Source organism: Lepus europaeus, chromosome 1 (genome assembly GCF_033115175.1).
Source record: "Lepus europaeus isolate LE1 chromosome 1, mLepTim1.pri, whole genome shotgun sequence".
NCBI classification, from domain to species: Eukaryota; Metazoa; Chordata; class Mammalia; order Lagomorpha; family Leporidae; genus Lepus; species Lepus europaeus.
Window position 1 is genome coordinate 58,665,710 of NC_084827.1, and position 23,235 is coordinate 58,688,944.

Genomic DNA, 23,235 nt, shown 5'->3' on the forward strand with positions numbered 1-23,235 from the left:
GTATCTAAAGAGGTATTCGAATCAATAATCTCATTTTATTTTATTTTATTTTATTTTTTTTTAACTTTTATTTAATGAATATAAATTTCCAGTGTACAGCTTATGGATTACAGTGGCTTTCCCCTCCCATAACTTCCCTCCCACCCGCAACCCTCCCCTCTCCCGCTCCCTCTCCCCTTCCATTTGCATCAAGATTCATTTTCAATTCTCTTTATATACAGAAGATCAATTTAGTATAAAGGTTTCAACAGTTTGCACCCACATAGACACACAAAGTGAAACATACTGTTTGAGTACTAGTTATAGCATCAAATCAAAATGTACAGCACATTAAGGACAGAGATCCCACATCAGGAGCAAGTGCACAGTGGCTCTTGTTGTTGACCCAACAAATTTACACTCTAGTTTATGGCACCAGTAACCACCCTAGGCTGTCGGCATGAGTTGCCAAGGCTATGGAAGCCTTCCAAGTTTGCCGACTCTGATCATATTTAGACAAGGTCATAAAAGACAGAGTGAGAATAGTAACCAATGATCCTAAGAGTGGCATTAACCAGGTTTGAACAATTATACAGCATTAAGTGGGGAAGAGGACCATCAGTACACACATGTTGGGAGTAGAGCCATTGGTGGTAGAGTAGAGGTTATGATTACAAAGGAATGAGGCCCAAGTACGCTAGACAGGGTCTAGAACAAAGGACAGAGTCATTCTTAGAGGAGCTAAGAAAGGTGCTGTCTAAGCTACAATTAAGTTTTCTGATTGAGAGGCAAATAGAACCTGATAGAAGGGGCTTGATAATAATCTGGTGGGCTTTAGGCCTTGTAAGTTAAGAGGCCCAGACCTATCTATCTCTTCACATGGGGTATATCCTAAGGGAGGTGTGAACCTCCTAGGGGAAGGCACTCTGTTGACTTTCATTACTTGGCTGGCCTGGGAGGAGAGCTGGCCAGGTAAAGGCAGGTGGCAACTCTAACAAGAAATTTACAGTTCTGCCTGCAATGTTGCTGACCCTACTTGACCTCACCCTCAGCTGCAGTGGTCACTTTGGAAGTTGGGCTGAGTGAAGGGCTTTTCAGCTTAGAGCCAATAAGATCTGTGGCTCTGACCTGGGCATCCTTCGACTCCAGGGCAGGTCCATTTCCAGTGATCCAACTCTTGGCAGAGCTGCCAGGGCTCTTCACAAGCTGACTTCTGCTGAAGCCCAGGCTTACCTCATTGAAAGCCACTGCAGTGGACTGGCCTGTTGGGTCTCCTTGAGGGCAGATCACTGTATAGATCAGCCATTAATAGGCCTGCCACCCATTGCTTCTGATGCCTAGCTTTCTTTTCCTCCTGGTTTGTGTTAAAGCAGACCAGAGGATGCAAGTCAAGGGAGTGCCCGTGTCCCATCTCTAATCTTCGGTGGCCTGAACTACAAGTCTATAGTCACAGGCATGTTCTGTAGTAGTTTTTCTAAGGTAGACAATGCCCATGAGGAAAATTATATTCTCACTTTAAAACTTTCTTTCCCTTTGGTCTGAAAGGGAGGTTTTTTCTACTTACTGTATACTTCGCTGATGGCGAAGTGAATCTAGCTATGAGATTATTATTTAAGTTCTTATTTTGGCTATGCTATTACAGAAAAATGTTTGCCATCTCTTTTATAAGGTCTAAAGATTAAATTGTGCGTCCTACAGATTCCTTCATAATAGATTTAGTTTCCTATCATGAAGAGAATAGAGAAATGAAAGAACAAGTTGGGCTTAGAATAGAGAAATGAGGGAGCAAGTCCTAGATCGCTTGCTGACAATAGCAATATCACATGAATACTTAGCAAACCGTTTCAACCATTAGATAACAACTTAAGAAAACATTTACCAGAAGGTCCAATGCCTTCTATAAATTTTAAGAATCATGTATTTGAAAATACCTCTTAAATATCTAACATGGTGTAGTTTGTTTAACCAGCAAACTTAAGCACAACCATATAAAATGTTTTTAGTTTCTTTCTACCTACAAGTTTAAAACATATGATACATAGATTCAGGTCACTCAAATTAAAATGTATCTTTGATTGATTTTAGCAGCTTAAATTTATGGACAATCTTATCTATAAGCCATTTAAAATAAGACTCTTAATAAAATTTCCCCATGTGGACATACAATATGTACACACATTTAACATAGCATAATAGACCAATATAGCGTTTTTAATAATAGCTTTTAAAATCTTTAACTCTTTTTGTAGATTGCCAATTGATTTGAATTGCTTTTTTAGTAACCTCAGTTAACCATACTTTCTCTCAGTTGGTACTGTTAATACATTATTGGCTTCATCTGTTTACAGAGCCATCCCAAAGTACTGAATACAATGGAAGTGGCTGGAAAAAGTCCATAGGAACCCATAGGAGGACAGCTACACACAGAACCAACAACGCTTTAGTTTTATGAGCAGCAAATCATATATAACTGTGGATGACAAAAGACTTTAAGTCGCCATGTTTAAAATTATAAACTCATAGACCAAATTTGATCTTGTTACAAGGTGATTATTCAAATCTTTGAAAATAAGCACATATTTACATAACCCATAGCTCTTAATAAAAATTCAGCTGTTTTTGAACAATTAGAATTTAACAGACATCAAGAGAACACAATAGATTACTTTAACACATTGCTTTAACAGAGCATTAGAGTTTAATTCTATGTCAAAGATAAATTGAGCTTCCTGTGATCTTTTGCTGTGAGGTTTCCTTCCTTTACCTTCTTTCATATTGGTGACCATGTTTCTGTGTTTCTGTGTGTAACACATCTTTAAGCATCTTTTGCAGGGCAGGATGAGTGGCAACAAATTCTTTCAGTTTCTGTTTGCTATGAAAAGTCTTAATTTCACCTTCATTCACAAATGAGAGCTTTGCAGGATATAGTATTCTGGGCTGGCAGTTGTTCTCTCTTAGTACCTGGGCTATGTCTCGCCATTCCCTTCTAGCTTGTAGGGTTTCTGATGAGAAGTCTGCTGTGAGTCTAATTGGAGATCCTCTAAGAGTAATCTGACGTTTCTCTCTTGCACCTTTTAGGATCTTTTCTTTGTGTTTCACTGTGGTGAGTTTGATTACAACATGTCGTGGTGAGGATCTCTTTTGGTCATGTTTATTAGGGGTTCTATAAGCTTCCTGTACTAAGATGCCTCTGTCCTTCTCCAAACCTGGGAAATTTTCTGCTAGTATCTCACTGAAAATGCCTTCTAATCCTTTCTCCCTCTCCATGCCTTCAGGAACTCCTAGAACTCGAATGTTGGGTTTTTTAATAGTATCCTGTAGATTCCCGACAATATTTTTTAGATTTCTGATTTCTTCTTCTTTTCTTTGGTTTGCCTGTTTCCTTTCCTGTTCTCTGTCTTCTAAGTCCGATATTCTCTCTTCTGCTTCGCCCATTCTGTTTTTAAGGCTCTCTAATGTGTTTGTCATTTGATCTATTGAATTCTTCATTTCATTATGATTTCTTGTCACTATCAGAGTTTCTTGTTCCACTAGTTGTTTCATTTCATTTTGATTCCTCCTTAATATTTCACTTTCACGAGAGAGATTTTCTATCTTGTCCATGAAGGATTTCTGTAGTTCAAGAATTTGTTTTTGAGAAGTTCTTAATGTTCTTAGCAATTTTTTGAGATCCGCTTCTTGCATTTCTTCGATCTCATCATCTTCATAATCTTGAATTGGGGTGTCTTTTTCATTTGGGGGCGTCATAGTGTCTTCCTTGTTCTTGTTAGCTTGGTTTTTGCGTTTGTTGTTTGGCATGTTGGAGATATTTGGTTTCTTCACTGTGGTGTTTTTTCTTGTTACACTATGGCTCCTTATTAAGTGGACTGTCTGCTTTCGGTGGAGCCTTAGAGGCTTGAGATGAGTGTGGACTGAGAGCTGTGTTTGGTTCCTCAGGGCTGAGGGTGTGTCAAAGATGGCAATCCCAGGTTAGGCGTGGTAAATCTCTCTTTCTTTTTTTGATTCAAAAGGGAAGTAATTTCGCACAGCTGAACGTAATTGGAGGTAGTAATTAGCAGGCAAATGATATACCCACAGGAGCCAGAGATTAGAAGCTCTTTCCCAAGGACCACACAGGGAATCTGTGCTGCCCTCAGTGTGGGCTCCAATTCTCCTGCAGTCTCCCACTGGGTTGCCAAGTTAGATGCTAATCTCCAGTTATTTCACCCCTCCCCCCAGAGTCAGGTTTTTCTGCTAGGCTCAGGGCCGGTGCAGACCTGAGGTCGCCCTGCTTATGACGTTTGTCCAAAATGGCGCCTGCTCTTTGTCTTGCTCGTCTTTGAGAGGTGAGCGGAGAGAGAGAGACTCATGTCCGTATTGGTCACTTTTTTTTTTCCTCTCTCTCTTCTAGTTAGCCTGGTGAACTTTTCCCCACGGAGTTTCAAGCCTCGTTCCCTCTAGCCTCCTCTTTCCGCTTGCCCGCTGGTGTCTCGGGCTATGGAGGTTCGGCTCACCTCGCGTTCCAGCGCTGGTGCGTTGAGTCTGCCGCTGCTGTCCCGAACTTGGGCTCCCACGCTCTCCACGCAGGTCCACTGTGAATCACTAGTTCCGGAAGAGTTTCCTCTGCTGTTTCTTCCCCTACTCTTCCTTGACCCTGCAGTATCTCCACTTATATTAACGTGTGTCTTGACGAACTATCAATGTGCTTCCTTCCTATTCCGCCATCTTGCCGCTCTCCTCATTTTATTTTATTTACTTATTTTTAAAGATTTTTTTGGAAAGGCAGAGTTACAGAGAAAAGGAGAAAGAGAGAGAGAGATGGGGAGAGAGAGAGAGAGAGAGAGAGAGAGAGATTTTCTATCTGCTGGTTTACTCCCCAAATGCCACAACTGCCTATGTTGCACTAGGTCGAACCCAGGAGCTAGGCACCCCATCTGGGTCTCCCACATGGGTACAGAGGACCAAGCATTTGGGCCACCATCCACTGATTTCCCAGGCACATTAGCAGGGAGCTGGATGGGAAGTGGAGCAGCTAGGATTCAAACCCATGCCCAGATGGTATGCTGGTGTCACTGATAGTAACTTTACCCGCTATGCCTAATGACCTCATTTTAATGTTCTTAGAATTTTATTTTATTTTTTTATTGATTAGAGAGAGGGATAGAAAAGTGTGTGTGTTTTCATCTGCTGGTTCATTTTCCAAATACCTGCCCAGGCTGAGGCTGGGCCACGCCAAAGCTAGGAGCTGGGAACACAATCCATGTCTCCAACATGGGTGGGCAGGAACCCAACCAATTGAGGCAATACTTGCTACCTTCCAGGGTGCACATTAGCAAGGAGCTAAAATCAGGAGCAGAACCAGGACTTGAACACAGGCACTCCTACATGTGATCTGAGCATTCCAACCATGTCCTCTCAGAGCTGGGGAACATCCAGCTGGTGGGCCAGTAAGGCTGGCAAAATCACTGGTTCTGGCTTGCCAAGGCAACCAAAGGAGGGATGTGGAATTCAATAAATCTTCAGCAGGCTAATTTTTAAGTTTATAATTTTAAAAAGATTTATTTTATTTACTTTAAAAATAGAGTTACAGAGAGAGGTAGAAACAGAGATGGGGCAGGCGAGGTCTTCCATCAACTGGTTCACTCTCCAAATGGCTGCAACAGCTGGAGCTGAGTCAACTTGAAGCCAGGAACCAGGAGCCAGGAGCTTCTTGTGGGTCTCCCATGTGGGTGCAGGGGCCCAAGGACTTGGACCTTCCTCTGCTGCTTTTCCAGGCACATCAGCAGGGAGCTGGATCGACAGTGGAGCAGTCAGGTCTCCAGTTATTGTCCACATAGGATGCCAGTGCTGCAGGCAGAGACTTTAACCTGCTGCACCACAGTGCCACCCCCTAGTTGACAATTTTGTATGGCCCGCAAATGCTGTTATAAATATCCAAATGACCCTAGGCATAAAAAGCTTCCCCATCAAGGTAATAAGCAAAATGACATCCCCAATGACTTCATTTTATAGAAGAAATGGAATCTCAGTATTTAAAGTATTGATTCATTAAGTTATACTTATTGTCTGTCTGGTTTCCTAGTACAGTTGTCTAGCTGATGCTTGCTTTTAGTCTTTTCTTAAATTTTTAAAAATTTTATTTAAGGAATACAAACTTCATGCATTTAATATATATAAATTTGGAAACATCTTGCTTCTTCCCCCTACCTCCCTCCCGCCCATACTCCCACCCTTCTTCCTTCTCCCTCTCCCTTTCCCATTCTTATTTTTTACAAAGCTCAGTTTTCATTTTATTTTATACTCTTAAGATTAACTCTACACTAAGTAGAGAGTTCACCAGGTGGTGAAGAAAAAAAGAAAAAAAGAAGAGAAACAAATCAACAAGAAAAGCATTGTTCCTTGACAATCAAGAGAAGAGCTGCTCAAAATCATCGCATCTCAAGGGGTCAGCTTCACTCCTGTAGATTGCCTTTTAGGGACTCTACCAGCTACCACAGATCAGAGAGAATATATGGTATTCATCTTTTTGTGCTTTTATTCTTTTAAGTAGTATTCTGCACTGGGGAAATTCATACTGTGAGTCCTGACTATAGTGAAGAAGTTGGAATTCAGGTCCCCAGTGTTCCCTTCCTGCTGGGACTCAGCACATGGCAGGTGCTTCACCCATCAGACCCAGCTGCAGGAAGCTTTGAGAGGGGAGCAGGCTCTGTGTGGGTGCGGTGGCCCCAGCCACGTCTGTCATTGGGCTTCTAGGGATTACTGTCCCGATATCCTCGGAGGGTCATGGCTGTGGTGCCCATGACACTTCTGCCTCAGTTGAGTCTGCTGTTGGCCTTTGTTGTTCAAGGGCTGTCAGCTGGACAGGGTTCTCTCATGGGTCCAGTTTTGCCACGTGGTTGTGCCTCAGTGACAGCCCATTTCTTGCATCTTCATGAATCTGTGGCAGCCCAGTGTCTTGCTAAGCAACACCTTTTGGCTTGAAACTCTGGGAATGAATCACCCTGAGTAACAGAAGTTCTGTTTTACCTGCATTCTGTTACCATTTTGATTTTTCCTGTTAAAGCTTCCTCAGCATTTTGAAAAGAAGTTTAAGATCCAGGCTACATATGTTTTAGAAATTGCCCTGATTTCTTTATAGTTTTCACATTGCCCATTTCCCTTGACTGATTCCCTACTGCAGGTGCCCATGAGTGACTTATTCATCCCTTCAATTCTTGCCAAGAATTTGTCTTTTCCTATTAATACAACACAGGGAGTAGACATTCAGAGTAGTGGTTAAGACACCCATGTCGCATATAGGACTGGTTGAATTCTCAACTGTAGCTCATGACTCCAGCTTCATAACAACACAGGTCTTGAGAGCAGCAGGTGATGCTCAAGGAGTTGCATCCCGGCCACATATATGGGAGACATAGCTTGAATTCCTGTCTCCTGGCTTTGGCATTGGTTCAGCCCTGGCCCTGGCTTTTGTAGATATTTGGGGAGTGAATTAGTGGAGGGAGCTGTGACTGCATCTTCTTATCTCTATCTTTCTCTTGCTCCCGCTCAAATAAATGATTTTTTAAAGAAATTGCAACACACCTTTCTCAACAGCATACTTGATTCCCCTATTCTGCTATATACATTTTTCATATGTTTTCTTCCTAATTCCTAAATTATTTGATTATGATTGTGTAGGTTTCCTCTTATTGCAATTGTAAACACAGTGAGGGCATGTTTTGCCTGTTGTGTTTTTTTTTTTTTTTTGGTTTTTAAGCACATGATTTATCTTTAGTCCCTAGAATCATGCCTAAAATATGTAGATCATCAGTCATATTTTTGAGGGACTATCTTTTAAAATATATATTTTTTTTTTTTTTTTTTTTTTTTTTTTTTTTTTTTTTTTAACTTTTATTTAATGAATATAAATTTCCAGTGTACAGCTTATGGATTACAATGGCTTCCCCCCCCCCAATAACTTCCCTCCCACCCGCAACCCTCCCCCCTCCCGCTCCCTCTCCCCTTCCATTTGGATCAAGATTCATTTTCAATTCTCTTTATATACAGAAGATCAATTTAGTATAAAGATTTCAACAGTTTGCACCCACATAGAAACACAAAGTGAAACATACTGTTTGAGTACTAGTTATAGCATTAAATCACAATGTACAGCACATTAAGGACAGAGATCCCACATGAGGAGCAAGTGCACAGTGGCTCCTGTTGTTGACCCAACAAATTGACACTCTAGTTTATGGCGCCAGTAACCATCCTAGGCTGTCGTCATGAGTTGCCAAGGCTATGGAAGCCTTCCAAGTTTGCCGACTCTGATCATATTTAGACAAGGTCATAAAAGACAGAGTGAGGATAGTAACCAATGATCCTAAGAGTGGCATTTACCAGGTTTGAACAATTATACAGCATTAAGTGGGGAAGAGGACCATCAGTACACACATGTTGGGAGTAGAGCCATTGGTGGTAGAGTAGAGGTTATGATTACAAAGGAATGAGGCCCAAGTGCACTAGACAGGGCCTAGAACAAAGGACAGAGTCATTATTAGAGGAGCTAAGAAAGGTGCTGTCTAAGCTACAATTAAGTTTTCTGATTGAGAGGCAAATAGAACCTGATAGAAGGGGCTTGATAATAATCTGGTGGGCTTTAGGCCTTGTAAATTCAGAGGCCCAGACCTACTATCTCTTCACATGGGGTATATCCTAAGGGAGGTGTGAACCTCCTAGGGGAAGGCACTCTGTTGACTTTCATTACTTGGCTGGCCTGGGAGGAGAGGTGGCATCTCTAACAAGAAATTTACAGTTCTGCCTGCAATGTTGCTGACCCTACTTGACCATCCCCTCAGCTGCAGTGGTCACTTTGGAAGTTGGGCTGAGTGAAGGGCTTTTCAGCTTAGAGCCAATAAGATCTGTGGCTCTGACCTGGGCATCCTTCGACTCCAGGGCAGGTCCATTACCAGTGATCCAACTCTTGGCAGAGCTGCCAGGGCTCTTCACAAGCTGACTTCTGCTGAAGCCCAGGCTTACCACATTGAAAGCCACTGCAGTGGACTGGCCTGTTGGGTCTCCTTGAGGGCAGATCACTGTACAGATCAGCCATTAATAGGCCTGCCACCCATTGCTTCTGATGCCGAGCTTTCTTTTCCTCCTGGTTTGTGTTAAAGCAGACCAGAGGATGCAAGTCAAGGGAGTGCCCGTTTCCCATCTCTAATCTTCGGTGGCCTGAACTACAAGTCTATAGTCACAGGCATGTTCTGTAGTAGTTTTTCTAAGGTAGACAATGCCCATGAGGAAAATTATATTCTCACTTTAAAACTTTCTTTCCCTTTGGTCTGAAAGGGAGGTTTTTTCTACTTACTGTATACTTCGCTGATGGCGAAGTGAATCTAGCTATGAGATTATTATTTGAGTTCTTATTTTGGCTATGCTATTGCAGAAAAATGTTAGCCATCTCTTTTATAAGGTCTAAAGATTAAATTGTGCATCCTACAGATTCCTTCATAATAGAATTAGTTTCCTACCTTGAAGAGAATAGAGAAATGAAAGAACAAGTTGGGCTTAGAATAGAGAAATGAGGGAGCAAGTCCTAGATCGCTTGCTGACAATAGCAATATCACATGAATACTTAGCAAACCGTTTCAACCATTAGATAACAACTTAAGAAAACATTTACCAGAAGGTCCAATGCCTTCTATAAATTTTAAGAATCATGTATTTGAAAACACCTCTTAAATATCTAACATGGTGTAGTTTGTTTAGCCAGTAAACTTAAGCACGACCATCTAAAATGTTTTTAGTTTCTTTCTACCAACAAGTCTAAAACATATGATACACAGATTCAGGTCCCACAAATTAAAATGTATCTTTGATTGCTTTTAGCAGCTTAAATTTATGGACAATCTTATCTATAAGCCATTTAAAATAAAACTCTTAATAAAATTTCCCCATGTGGACATACAATATGTACACACATATAATATAGTATAATAGACCAATACATCAATTTTAATAATAGCTTTTAAAATCTTTAACTCTTTTTGTAGATTGCCAATTGATTTGAATTGCTTTTTCTTTTTAGTAACCTCAGTTAACCATACTTTCTCTCAGTTGGTACTGTTAATACATTATTGGCTTCATCTGTTTACAGAGCCATCCCAAAGTACTGAATACAATAAAAGTGGCTGGAAAAAGTCCATAGGAACCTATAGGAGGACAGCTAAACACAGAACCAACAACGCTTTAGTTTTATGAGCAGCAGATATTCAAATTTTTGAAAAAAGCACATATTTAAATAACCCATTGCTCTTAATAAAAATTCAGCTGTTTTTGAACAATTAGAATTTAACAGACATCAAGAGAACATAATAGATTACTTTAACACATTGCTTTAACAGAGCATTAAAGTTTAATTCTATGTCAAAGAGAAATTGAGCTTCCTGTGATCTTTTGCTGTGAGGTTTCCTTCCTTTACCTTCTTTCATATTGGTGACCATGTTTCTGTGTTTCTGTGTGTAACACATCTTTAAGCATCTTTTGCAGGGCAGGATGAGTGGCAACAAATTCTTTCAGTTTCTGTTTGCTGTGAAAAGTCTTAATTTCACCTTCATTCACAAATGAGAGCTTTGCAGGATATAGTATTCTGGGCTGGCAGTTTTTCTCTCTTAGTACCTGGGCTATGTCTCGCCATTCCCTTCTAACTTGTAGGGTTTCTGATGAGAAGTCTGCTGTGAGTCTAATTGGAGATCCTCTAAGAGTGATCCGACGTTTCTCTCTTGCACCTTTTAGGATCTTTTCTTTATGTTTCACTGTGGTGAGTTTGATTACAACATGTCGTGGTGAGGATCTCTTTTGGTCATGTTTATTAGGGGTTCTATAAGCTTCCTGTACTAAGATGCCTCTGTCCTTCTCCAAACCTGGGAAATTTTCTGCTAGTATCTCACTGAAAATGCCTTCTAATCCTTTCTTCCTCTCCATGCCTTCAGGAACTCCTAGAACCCGAATGTTGGGTTTTTTAATAGTATCCTGTAAATTCCTGACAATATTTTTTAGATTTCTAATTTCTTCTTCTTTTCTTTGGTTTGCCTGTTTCCTTTCCTGTTCTCTGTCTTCTAAGTCTGATATTCTCTCTTCTGCTTCGCCCATTCTGTTTTTAAGGCTCTCTAATGTGTTTGTCATTTGATCTATTGAACTCTTCATTTCATTATGATTTCTAGTCACTATCAGAGTTTCTTGTTCCACTAGTTGTTTCATTTCATTTTGATTCCTCCTTAATATTTCACTTTCACGAGAGAGATTTTCTATCTTGTCCATGAAGGATTTCTGTAGTTCAAGAATTTGTTTTTGAGAACTTCTTAATGTTCTTATCAATTTTTTGAGATCTGCTTCTTGCATTTCTTCGATCTTATCATCTTCATAATCTTGAATTGGGGTGTCTTTTTCATTTGGGGGCGACATAGTTTCTTCCTTGTTCTTGTTAGCTTGGTTTTTGCGTTTGTTGTTTGGCATGTTGGAGATATTTGGTTTCTTCACTGTGGTGTTTTTTCTTGTTACACTATGGCTCTATATTAAGTGGACTGTCTGCTTTCAGTGGAGCCTTAGAGGCTTGAGATGAGTGTGGACTGAGAGCTGTGTTTGGTTCCTCAGGGTTGAGGGTGTGTCAAGGATGACACTCCCAGGTTAGGTGTGGTAAATCTCTCTTTCTTTTTTTGATTTAAAAGGGAAGTAATTCCGCACAGCTGAACGTAATTGGAGGTAGTTAGCAGGCAAATGATATACCCACAGGAGCCAGAGATCGGAAGCTCTTTCCCAAGGACCACACAGGGAATCTCTGCTGCCCTCAGTGTGGGCTCCAATTCTCCTGCAGTCTCCCACTGGGTTGCCAAGTTAGATGCTAATCTCCTGTTATTTCACCCCTCCCCCCAGAGTCAGGTTTTTCTGCTAGGCTCAGGGCCGGTGCAGACCTGAGGTCGCCCTGCTTATGACGTATGTCCAAAATGGCGCCTGCTCTGTCTTGCTCGCCTGTGAGAGGTGAGCGGAGAGAGAGAAACTTGTGTCCGTATCAGTCACTTTTTTTATTTTTTTTTTCTCTCTCTTCTAGTTAGCCTGGTGAACTTTTCCCACGGAGTTTCAAGCCTCGTTCCCTCTAGCCTCCTCTTTCCGCTTGCCTGCTGGTATCTCGGGCTATGGAGGTTCGGCTCACCTCGCGTTCCAGCGCTGGCGCGTTGAGTCTGCTGCTGGTGTCCCGAACTTGGGCTCCCACGCTCTCCACGCAGGTCCACTGTGAATCACTAGTTCCGGAAGAGTTTCCTCTGCTGTTTCATCCCCTACTCTTCCTTGACACTGCAGTATCTCCACTTATATTAAACTTTCTTTCCCCCCGGACTAAATGTGCTTCCTGCCTATTCCGCCATCTTGCCCTTAAAATATATATTATATATTTGTAAGTTTACTTGTAAAATATATTCTTGTAGGCAAGGGTCCTTGTATAAAATCAAATCTTGATTAGACAAAATTTCAAACCAATAACATCTTGAGATAGTGCTACTTTAAAATGGCAAATCTTGAAAAAAATCCCTAAGTAATTATTTCATTTTAAATTTATTTTTTTAAATTTATTTTTTTTTAACTTTTATTTAATGAATATAAATTTCCAATGTACAGCTTATGGATTACAATGGCTTCCCGCTCCCATAACTTCCCTCCCACCCGCAACCCTCCCCTTTCCCGCTCCCTCTCCCCTTCCATTCACATCAAGATTCATTTTCAATTCTATTTATATACAGAAGATCAATTTAGTATATATTAATTAAAGATTTCAACAGTTTGCACCCACATAGAAACACAAAGTGAAACATACTGTTTGAGTACTAGTTATAGCATTAAATCACAATGTACAGCACATTAAGGACAGAGATCCCACATGAGGAGCAAGTGCACAGTGACTCCTGTTTTAACCAATCAAATTGACACTCTAGTTTATGGTGCTAGTAACCACCCTAGGCTCTCATCATGAGTTACCAAGGCTATGGAAGCCTTCCAAGTTTGCCGACTCTGATCATATTTAGACAAGGTCATAAAAGACAGGGTGAGAATAGTAACCAATGATCCTAAGAGTGGCATTAACCAGGTCTGAACAATTATACAGCATTAAGTGGGGAAGAGGACCATCAGTACACACAGGTTGGGAGTAGAGCCATTGGTGGTAGAGTAGAGGTTATGATTATGAAGGAATGAGGCCCAAGTGCGCTAGACAGGGTCTAGAACAAAGGACAGAGTCATTCTTAGAGGAGCTAAGAAAGGTGCTGTCTAAGCTACAAGTAAGTTTTCTGATTGAGAGGCAAATAGAACCTGACAGAAGGGGCTTGATAATAATCTGGTGGGCTTTAGGCCTTGAAAGTTAAGAGGCCCAGACCTATCTATCTCTTCACATGGGGTACATCCTAAGGGAGGTGTGAACTTCCTAGGGGAAGGCACTCTGTTGACTTTCATTACTTAGCTGGCCTGGGAGGAGAGCTGGCCAGGTAAAGGCAGGGGGCATCTCTAGCAAGAAATTTATAGTTCTGCCTGCAATGTTGCTGACCCTACTTGACCATCCCCTCAGCTGCAGTGGTCACTTTGGAAGTTGGGCTGAGTGAAGGGCTTTTCAGCTTAGAGCCAATAAGATCTGTGGCTCTGACCTGGGCATCCTTCGACTCCAGGGCAGGTCCATTTCCAGTGATCCAACTCTTGGCATAGCTGCCAGGGCTCTTCACAAGTTGACTTCTGCTGAAGCCCAGGCTTACCACATTGAAAGCCACTGCAGTGGACTGGCCTGTTGGGTCTCCTTGAGGGCAGATCACTCTACAGATCAGCCATTAATAGGCCTGCCACCCATTGCTTCTGATGCCTAGCTTTCTTTTCCTCCTGGTTTGTGTTAAAGCAGACCAGAGGATGCAAGTCAAGGGAGCGCCCAAGTCCCATCTCTAATCTTCGGTGGCCTGAACTACAAGTCTATAGTCACAGGCATGTTCTGTAGTAGTTTTTCTAAGGTAGACAATGCCCATGAGGAAAATTATATTCTCACTTTAAAACTTTCTTTCCCTTTGGGCTGAAAGGGAGGTTTTTTTCTACTTACTGTTTACTTCGCCATCAGCTCTTATTTTGGCTATGCTATTACAGAAAAATGTTAGCCATCTCTTTTATAAGGTCTAAAGATTAAATTGTGCATCCTATAGATTCCTTCATAATAGAATTAGTTTCCTACCTTGAGGAGAATAGAGAAATGAAAGAACAAGTTGGGCTTAGCATAGAGAAATGAGGGAGCAAGTCCTAGATTGCTTGCTGACAATAGCAATATCACATGAAAACTTAGCAAACAGTTTCAACCATTAGATAAGAACTTAAGAAAACATTTACCAGCAGGTCCAATGCCTTCTATAAATTTTAAGAATCATGTATTTGGAAACACCTCTTAAATATCTAACATGATGTAGTTTGTTTAACCAGTAAACTTAAGCACAAACACATAAAATGTCTTCAGTTTCTTTCATTTTAAATTTAATCAACATATCTTATGCACCTTTTACATCCCCGACAGAAATAAGACAGCCATGACCAAAGGGAAGTCAGGCCTAACACTGGGCAGTGGTGTCTGACAACTCAATCTCTTTCTGTACCTGTGTTTTGAAGGATAATTCTAAGCTACTAAACTAAGTTAAATCAGAAAATAAAATTCCATAGGTTTCACTAAATGTAGTAAGGAAATAAATAGACAAAGGTGAGACTCAAAAATGATTACGTATTAACTTTATTAACTGAGAAGCAGAGGGGCTTAGCAGTTTTCAGGGGTTAAAAATGGCTTTTACAAGGGACTCTTTGGACCATGCATCGTTGGCTTTCCCAGTGTTTCTATTTTCCCCAGTATCTTTTTTTAAAAAAAAATATTTATTTATTTGAAAGTCAGTGTTATACACAGAGAGAAAGAGAGGTAGAGAGAGGGAGAGGTCTTCCATCCACTGGTTCACTCCCCAAATGGCCACAATGGCCAGAGCTGAGCTAGTATGAAGCCAGGAGCCAGGAGCTTCTTCCTGATCTCCCACATGGGTGCCGGGGCCCAAGGAACTGAGCTATCTGCTACTGCTTTCCCAGGCCATAGCAGAGAGCTGGATCTGAAGTGGAGCAGCCAGGACTAGAACTGGTGCCCATATAGGATGCTGACACTGCAGGCAGCAGCTTTACCTGCTTCGCCACAGCGCTGGCTTCTCCCCAGTATGCTTGAACTTGAAATTTCTGATTTCTCTTTAAAAATTCAGAAGATATAGTAGCTCTGAGTGTTCTTAATCATGATAAAAATCAGTGGAAAGAATGTGAAGACCACCCTCTTTTTTTTAAGATTTATTTGTTTATCTGAAAGTCAGAGTTACACAGAGAAAGGAGAGGCGGAGAGAGGGAGAGAGGTCTTCCATCCGATGGTCCACTCCCCAGTTGCCAGCGCTTCAGGCCAGGGCATAAACCTGCTGCACCACAGCGCCAGCCCCAAGACCACCTGTTCTTACCTGAGTCAGCACTGCCTTCACCTTCTCTGCACACTGCTCATTCATTTCCAGAAACTGAGGACACTAGGTGATCTTTGCCCTGGATTAGTTGCTTTGTCTTTGACAATTTTTAAAAGGAAATTACTTTTTAAAATACACATATTTGCTGTTTGTGTGTGTGTGCATGTATGTGTAAAATCCAGTCCAATTTACAAGGTCTGACATAGTAAGAATTCTAATTAGTTATCTTTTCATTTTCATTAATTAATATTTGACTATACAATAGCATTTCAAAAAGAAAAGTGAACACTTAACATAGGGGAAGACACTTCTTAGGATACCTGCTTCACATATCCAGTCCCAGCTGTGCTCCTGTTTCAACTTCCTGCTAATCTGTACCCTGGGTGATGACATGGAATGTTTAGATCGAATCCTGAGGTCCTGGCTTTAGCCTCGCCTGCCCTGGCCAGTGGGGATGGCAAAGATATTAACCAGTAGACGGGAGCTCTCTCTCTCCTCTGCTTTTCAAACAAGTAAAATAAACAAATAAAGATTGAAACAAGCAGTTTGTGGAAAATTAAATTGAAAGATAAGTTTATTGAGGTTGATGTTGTTGTGTAGTGGGTAAAGCTGCCACCGGCATCCCATACTGGCATCTGCTCAACTTCCAATCCAGCTCCCTGTTAATGCACCTGGGAAAGCAGTGGAAAATGCCCCAAGTACTTGGGCCTTTGCACCCACATGGAAGACCTATAAGAAACTCCTGGCTTTGGATCAGCTTAGCCCTGGCCTTTGTAGCCATTTGGGGAGTGAACCAGCAGATGGAAAATCTTTCTCTCTCTCTTTCTCTTTCTATAACTCTGTCTTTCAAATCAATAAATCAACTTTTTTTAAAAAAGATAATTTTATTTTCATGTAAATTATTTTTTGAAATTTGTGCCTATAGGAAGACTTGACAAATTAATGAAAAATGTATATCATGAACAAACTACACATGAATTTTAAAATGTTTTTGCAACAAAATGGAATCCTTTAGTTAGGTGCTTATGAATTTTTGAAGAATCTCTTGGATAAATACTTCTGATGAAATCGTTGTTTACATGTACTTGTGTGTGTAATATTATACATATGTGTGTATATATATATATATATATATATTAGGCACTGTGACACCCTCTCCATGACTTGTGAAATTTCCTGTTTTTCAGATGGAGCACCATTCATCTGGTGGGTCGGGCGGTCCAGTGAGAGGCACCCGTACTGGGGAGATGCCCCTCCTGGGGTCCAGCAGTGTGCATGTGGCCTGGATGAGAGTTGCCTGGATATCCCACACTTTTGCAACTGTGACACAGACAAGGACGGATGGTAATGAGAACTGTGAACTTTCTGCATTGTGGAAAAAAGCACATGCACTGATCTGTCAAATTTCCCCAAAGAGAGGAGGGTGCAGATGAGAAATTCATTATGAACCGAGGCTCCTTAATGGCTGTGATGGTTTTTAACTTGGAAATGGCCAGTTCTAGTGTTTTGGGCGCCATAACTGAGGGGATAACAAAAAGGCATGTGGTCACACCATTACCTCCATATATCCTGACCCTTCTACTCTAAAGAAATAGAATGGGATACTGAGTTATGTAATCTAGATGGTGTTTCTATAACAGATGAAGCACAGTCTTGGAGGGAAGGAGTGACAGAGACAGGGGTGTGAGATTAGGCAGACATTGCCCCAGTTCTCTCACTGATGTTTTACTCATAAGTCAGTGCTCTCTTCTTTTTCATTTGAGTTTATTTGAAAGAGAGGGAGGCAGACAGAGATAAAGAGCAAGAGCGAGAGAGAGAGCGAGAGCGAGAGTGAGAGCAAGAGCAAGAGAGAGAGAGAGAGAGAGATCTCCCAAATCTTCCATCCGCTGGTTCAATCCTCAAACACTTGTACCAGTCAGATCAAGCCAGACTGAAACCAGGAACCTGGAGCCCAATCCTAGTCTTCCCTGTGGGTGGCGAGCATCCCAAAACTAGGAATGTTTTGAAGAGCAGGAATCACGATACAATGGCATCTGCAAGCTTGGTAGGCTTGTAGGCCTGGAAGTGTTAAATGGCTGTGTTGAGAGGAAAATATCTTCAGGTGCCCTGCTCCCATCAGCTTTAATTCCCTAAGTTCACCTTCACTGTATGTGTTATCAGACACTCTTTGCTGATATGCAGGCTCAGAGAGAAGTACCTTCATTCTGTGGTGTGTAATTGGAGGAGCTGACATAGGAGTTTAAATGTAAAGTAAAGGGGCCGGCACTGTGGCGCAGCGGGTTAAAGCCCTGGCCTGAAGCTCCGGTTCTAGTCCCGGCTGCTCTTCTTCAGATGCAGCTCTCTGCTACGGCCTGGGAAAGCAGTAGAAGATGGCACGAGTCCCTGGGCCCCTGCACCCACGTGGGAGACCTGGAGGAAGGTTCTGGCTCCTGGCTTTGGATCAGTGCAGCTCCGGCTGTTGCGGCCATCTGGGGAGTGAACCAGTAGATGGAAGACCTCTCTTTCTCTACCTCTCCTTTTCTCTATTGAAAACAGGGAAAGTTTCTTTTGCTCAGCACTGTTTTTGACTCCCTTCTTGGCTGAAGACTTGATTTTCACTCTCTATTTCTTTTCCTGTGGTGGAGTCCTTCTTTACATCATGTTTGTCTTTTGAACACTGCCTTGGTGTCTCTGCGACCCACAGATTAATTGGACAGGGCTTCATTTACTTCACGCAGAACGGGCAGTGAGAGATCATGGCATCATGTGACTTCTCTGGGACTTTCTTTTTTAATTTTTAGATTTATTTATTTATTTGAAAGTCAGAGTTAAACAGAGAAAGAAGGAGAAGCAAAGAGAAGGAGAGAGAGAGAGGTCTTCCATCCACTGGTTCATTCCCCAATTGACCGCAACAGTCGGAGCTGTGCCAATCCAAAGGCAGGAGCCAGGAGTTTCTCCTGGTTCTCCTACGCAGGTACAGGTGCCCAAGGACTGCTTTCCCAGGCATAGCAGAGAGCTGGATCAGAAATGGAGCAGCCAGGTCTCGAACCAGTACCTGTATGGGTTGCCAGCACTATAGGCGGTGGCTTTACCTGCTGTGGCACAGCACTTTCTACTGCTAATGGCTTCCTGTCTGATTCCAGCCTTTCTTTCCATTGACATTCTTACAAGTGCACCTCCTCTGAACACATATCCCTTCAAATGTTTAAGAGTTATTTTATTCATTTAAAAAGCAGAGTGTAAGAGAGAAAAAGGAGAGAGAGAGAGAGAGAGAGAGAGAGAGAGAGAGAGAGGGATCCATCCATCTTCCATCTGTTGGTTCACTCCAAAATGGCCACAAAGGCTGGGGCTGGGTCAAGACAAAATCAGGAGCCTGTAATTCCATCCTGGTTTCCCACATGGGTGACAGGGGGCTGGTATTTCGGCCATCACCCTCTTCTTTCCCAGAATTAGGAGGAAGCTGGATTGGAAGTGGAGCAGCCAGGACTCAAACTGGCACTCTGGCAGGGGATGGTGACATTGCAGGCAGTGGCTTAGCCAACTGTTCCACAGTGCTGGGCCCCTAGCTGAACATCTTGTTGCAGTGTCCAGGTGAGATAAGAGTAGAAAGTTTGTCCTGTCACCCCCATGTGAGAGTAGAGGCTGAGATTCTGATTCAGTTCCTCCAGTGTCATCCATTGTCACAGGAAAGGTAGGATGCTGTGATAAACAGCTCTGGAGAAACATTTGTTTTAGAAGCAGCTATGTGCACTGCTCCATCTGACACAGGTGTATTTGTTCATATTTACTGATTGTCCACTCAGTGCCAAACAGACCATGGTGCAGAGAAGGTCAGAGACATTGCAGTTCCTGTCCTTGAGGATTGACACAAAAATGTTACCAAAAAAGCAAGTTAGGAGCAAATGGATCAGTACAAAAAAACTGAGTAACAGAGATAACCACAGTATGCCAGAATCTGGGATGCATACAGGTTGGAAGACTAAGATTAGAAGTGCCAGGTAAGGACCAGAAGTCAGCAAAAGGAATAAACAGGTTAGTATAGCACAGGAATGCATAAACCCCCATGTGTTTAGGCGGAGAGGTATGGAATAATATAGAATTCACTGCTTGCCCAAAGCTTAGGTGTACTGGTGTGGTCATCGCACAGCTATAGGGAATGAACAGGAGATAAGCCTGGAAGGTAGCTTGGATCCAGCTCCTGAAGCTTGTGAAATAACAATGAATTATCTTTTATCTGTACAAGGTTGCTTGACCACAGTGTATCTTCAGACACGAGGCCTGGCACAACCTTGGGGAAATGTATTCAGTATTTATTCATCCAACTCTATCATTCACTGCAGAAAGCTACAGTGTAAAAATCGACCCAACTGAGAAATAGTCGTGCGCTGCTCTCTATGGCCCACATCCTTAGGTAGCATCTGAAGTGCATGGATTTTCACGTTTCACATTTTTGCTAGAAACCAATGTACCCTTTCTAGTATCACTGGTATTCTTCAAGTTCCTAAAGGAAAAAAAAAACTATCTTTTTGTAGAATTCCTCCAAGTTTCTAATTTTAGGTAAAATTAATTAGAAAGCTGGCTTGGGTTGGTATATCACCTAGGGAATAGCAGTTTAATATATGACCACCTTAAGGCTCTATTATCATTTCAAAAATGCTTCTTATCATAAACTGATCTTCACATTTTTGCAACCTATGACTCATGTTGTTAACATCCCAATAATGTTCAGGTGTGATTTATGTCTTCTTTCTCTAGCAAAGGAAACTGAGTCTCTGAGGTGATTAGTGGCTTCGTGAATGAACTTGGCCAGGGTATGAACTTGAAAACCCTATGGAATCCTGCATGCTGTACCTGACCACAGCAATGGAGCTGCTAGTGTTGGCTTTTTCCATCATGGCTAGTCAGTGAGGATGCTGTAGAGAACTCCCACAGAATCTCTCAAGTCCTATCACCACAGCACGGGTACTCTTGTTTGCTAAAGTCAGGTTGATGAGGGGCCCCTCCCTGTCCCCTCAACTCAAGGCTCTGCTTATTGAAAATGCTTTGTTCTGTTTTAATAAACTTCTGTAACTGAGTAATGTGCTGTCATATACTTCAATGAGACCCAAGTAAATAGGGAAGATGAGAGTATTGCAAGAGCAGGTGAAAATAAGGCAGCTCAGAAGATGAGGAGGAGGTTGGGGAGAAATGAGAAGTCACTCAGTGAACAGTTAAGCACATTTCCTTCTTTGAGCAAAGAAGCATCCATTAGACATATGAGTCCAGTGTCCTATGAAGCTGGTCTCTCAGGGGCTTCTGTCCAAGGCAATGAACTCAACAGGAAGGAAAAATAAACAATGAATAGAACTTGAATGAATAATAATTTAATGGTTAATGACTGTGTGCCAAGGAACTTGCCTTCAATTTAATCATCCAACCCACAGGAATCCTAACAGCCAGGTGTCTTCTCTAGCAACTTCTTTACACTGATGAGCTGTTAAGAGTAAAAACGAAAATCCCTGGAGATATCCCAGGGAAAGGGAGGGTTAAATTATGTGGCAGGTGGGAAGAAAGGCACATCTGGGGTGCAGAGTTGTGGAAGGCAGGGGAACCTGCAAATTATGCCTCTTGGTGATGGCCCAAGATCTGAACAAAGCTGAACTAACGGGAAGCCCTCTTGCTTAACAGTAGAACTTTCTTTTATTTATTTTAGAACAAAATGCAGATATATTTATTTGGTTTTTATAAGTTTGTTCTCTGACTCTTGCCCTTACTGTACCCTTGGATAAAGTGATATGGCACAAAATAGGAGAAGAGAATGATGTGGAGTTTAAATTCCGGTCATCTGATAATCCCAAAAAGGAAACACATTGTTCTTTTTCTTAAAGAACAGAATATTTTTAGGGAATGTTATATTTTTTAGTCATGGAATCCTGGAGTTTAAGGTCCCTTTTTAGCTGCCGATTCTCTCCCTCTACCGCAGAGAAATGATTCAATGCATGCTGAACTCATGAATGGACAAAGGTTGAATGGCTTCTGTTGATTGTATTTTTACCTCTCTACCTCTTGGTAGGTCAGGCCATGGCCAGCCTAGGATTCTCTGTTATTTGCTTCATTTGCTAGTTGTTACTTGCCTGTCACAAATTCACAAGGAACATTTGCAATGTTTAACCTGAACACTTTTGTCTGAAGATTGACTGTCTCTCAGCTTTCAAATAGTGGTTATTTGGCTTCCTGAGCCTGGATTATTTCACTTAACATAATGTCCTCCAGCTTCATCCATATTGTTGCAAATGATAGGATTTCCTTAGGTTGAGGGCTGGATAGTATTCCAATGCATATGCAGACCAGGTTTTCTTTACCCATTCATCCTCTTATGAACTCCTATGTTGCTTCCATGTGAGGTAACTTGTTAATTAGCCATCCCACAATTCACACACACAGACATCACATACAATGCTTCATGCTATCAACATGTACAATTTTTGTCAATTAAAATAATAAATTTTATTTAATTATTTTAAAGATTTTATTTATTTATTTGAGAGATAGGGTTACAGACAGTGAGAGGGAGAGATAGAGATAAATGTCTTCCATCCGCTGATTCACTCCCCCAAATGGCTGCAATGCCTGGAGCTGGGCCAATCTGAAGCCAGAATCCAGGAGTTTCTTCCTGGTCTCCCACATAGGTGCAGGGGTCCAAGCACTTGGGACAACTTCTTCTGCTTCCCCAGACCATAGCAGAGAGCTGGATCAGAAGAAGAACAGCAGGGACTAGAACCAGCTCCCATATGGGATGCCAGTGCCACAGGTAGAGGATTAACCTATTGCGCCACTGCACTGGCCCCTGGTTAATTAGTTTTAGAAAGTAGTTGGAAGTGACCAATTGCTCCAAAGTTCTCTTCTTATATATTTGCCTTCAAATTGAGTTGTTTTCCTTGTAAATGCATGTCTCCTCCAGGCCCCAGGTTTGCTTTACAAAAAGGCCTTTAGTTCCCTCTCAAGAGGCTTCATGAGGTGATGCTGGGTACACCGAGAGGTTCAGGGCTTAGCTGTTTCCTCATGTGGTCTGTTCTTTGGTGTCTCAGACTTCCTTCGATTCTGATAAAACCTGCCTCTCTGTAACGCCCAGGTTCAGTGCAGTTGGGGTGCAGTTTTGGGGTCTCACATGGGTAGCATCCTGAACTGGAGCTCCAGTTCTGAGTCCTGAGGGGGAGGAAAATTCACTCCATGGCACACCAAGGCCGTCTCCCTTGTTGAAGACTAATGCTGTGCAATCTTCACTGTGTGCATTTTATTACTTATGAATCTGCTTACGAATTCTTCTACTGCCCACTGAGTTTTGGACGTGAGTTTTCCCTAAGCAGACAGAAATGATGAAAGAACTGTATTTTTTTTACCCAGTCCCTGATGTACCACACACACCTAGCAATATAATCAGGGCCAGCACTTTGAATGGGGGAGAAAACATCTTGCATGATAGGTTCTTCAAGCACTCAATGCTGAATGAGCAGATGAAAAAATGGGTGGAGGAATGGATGGCTGGCTGGCTGGATGGTGTGATTTCCTTTTGTCTCATCCTCTCTACCTGGTCAAATATGCTTTTCACTTGGTAGTTATTGTCTGCTGTTTTAGCCATTGAAATTTCCCTTACAGTGTACATTTTGGGGTGACTTGTTCCTGACTTGTATATTTCCAGGATTCAGACTTAATTTTTTAAAACTTATTTGAAAGCTAGGGAGATGGAGAGACGGAGAGTATCTCTTACCCTCTGCTTCGCTCCCCAAATGACTAT

The 23,235-nt window shown here is 41.9% G+C and overlaps 1 protein-coding gene across 2 annotated transcripts in view; it reads left to right on the forward strand.

The window, feature by feature from the left end:
* Nucleotides 1-23,235, forward strand: part of CNTNAP5 (contactin associated protein family member 5) — a 967,841-nt gene that overhangs the window by 769,512 nt on the left and 175,094 nt on the right. For both annotated transcript variants that reach the window (XM_062199074.1, XM_062199079.1), the window contains exon 14: nt 16,670-16,826. In XM_062199074.1, the coding sequence (XP_062055058.1) occupies nt 16,670-16,826 (157 nt within the window). The remainder of the gene's footprint in view (nt 1-16,669; nt 16,827-23,235) is intronic.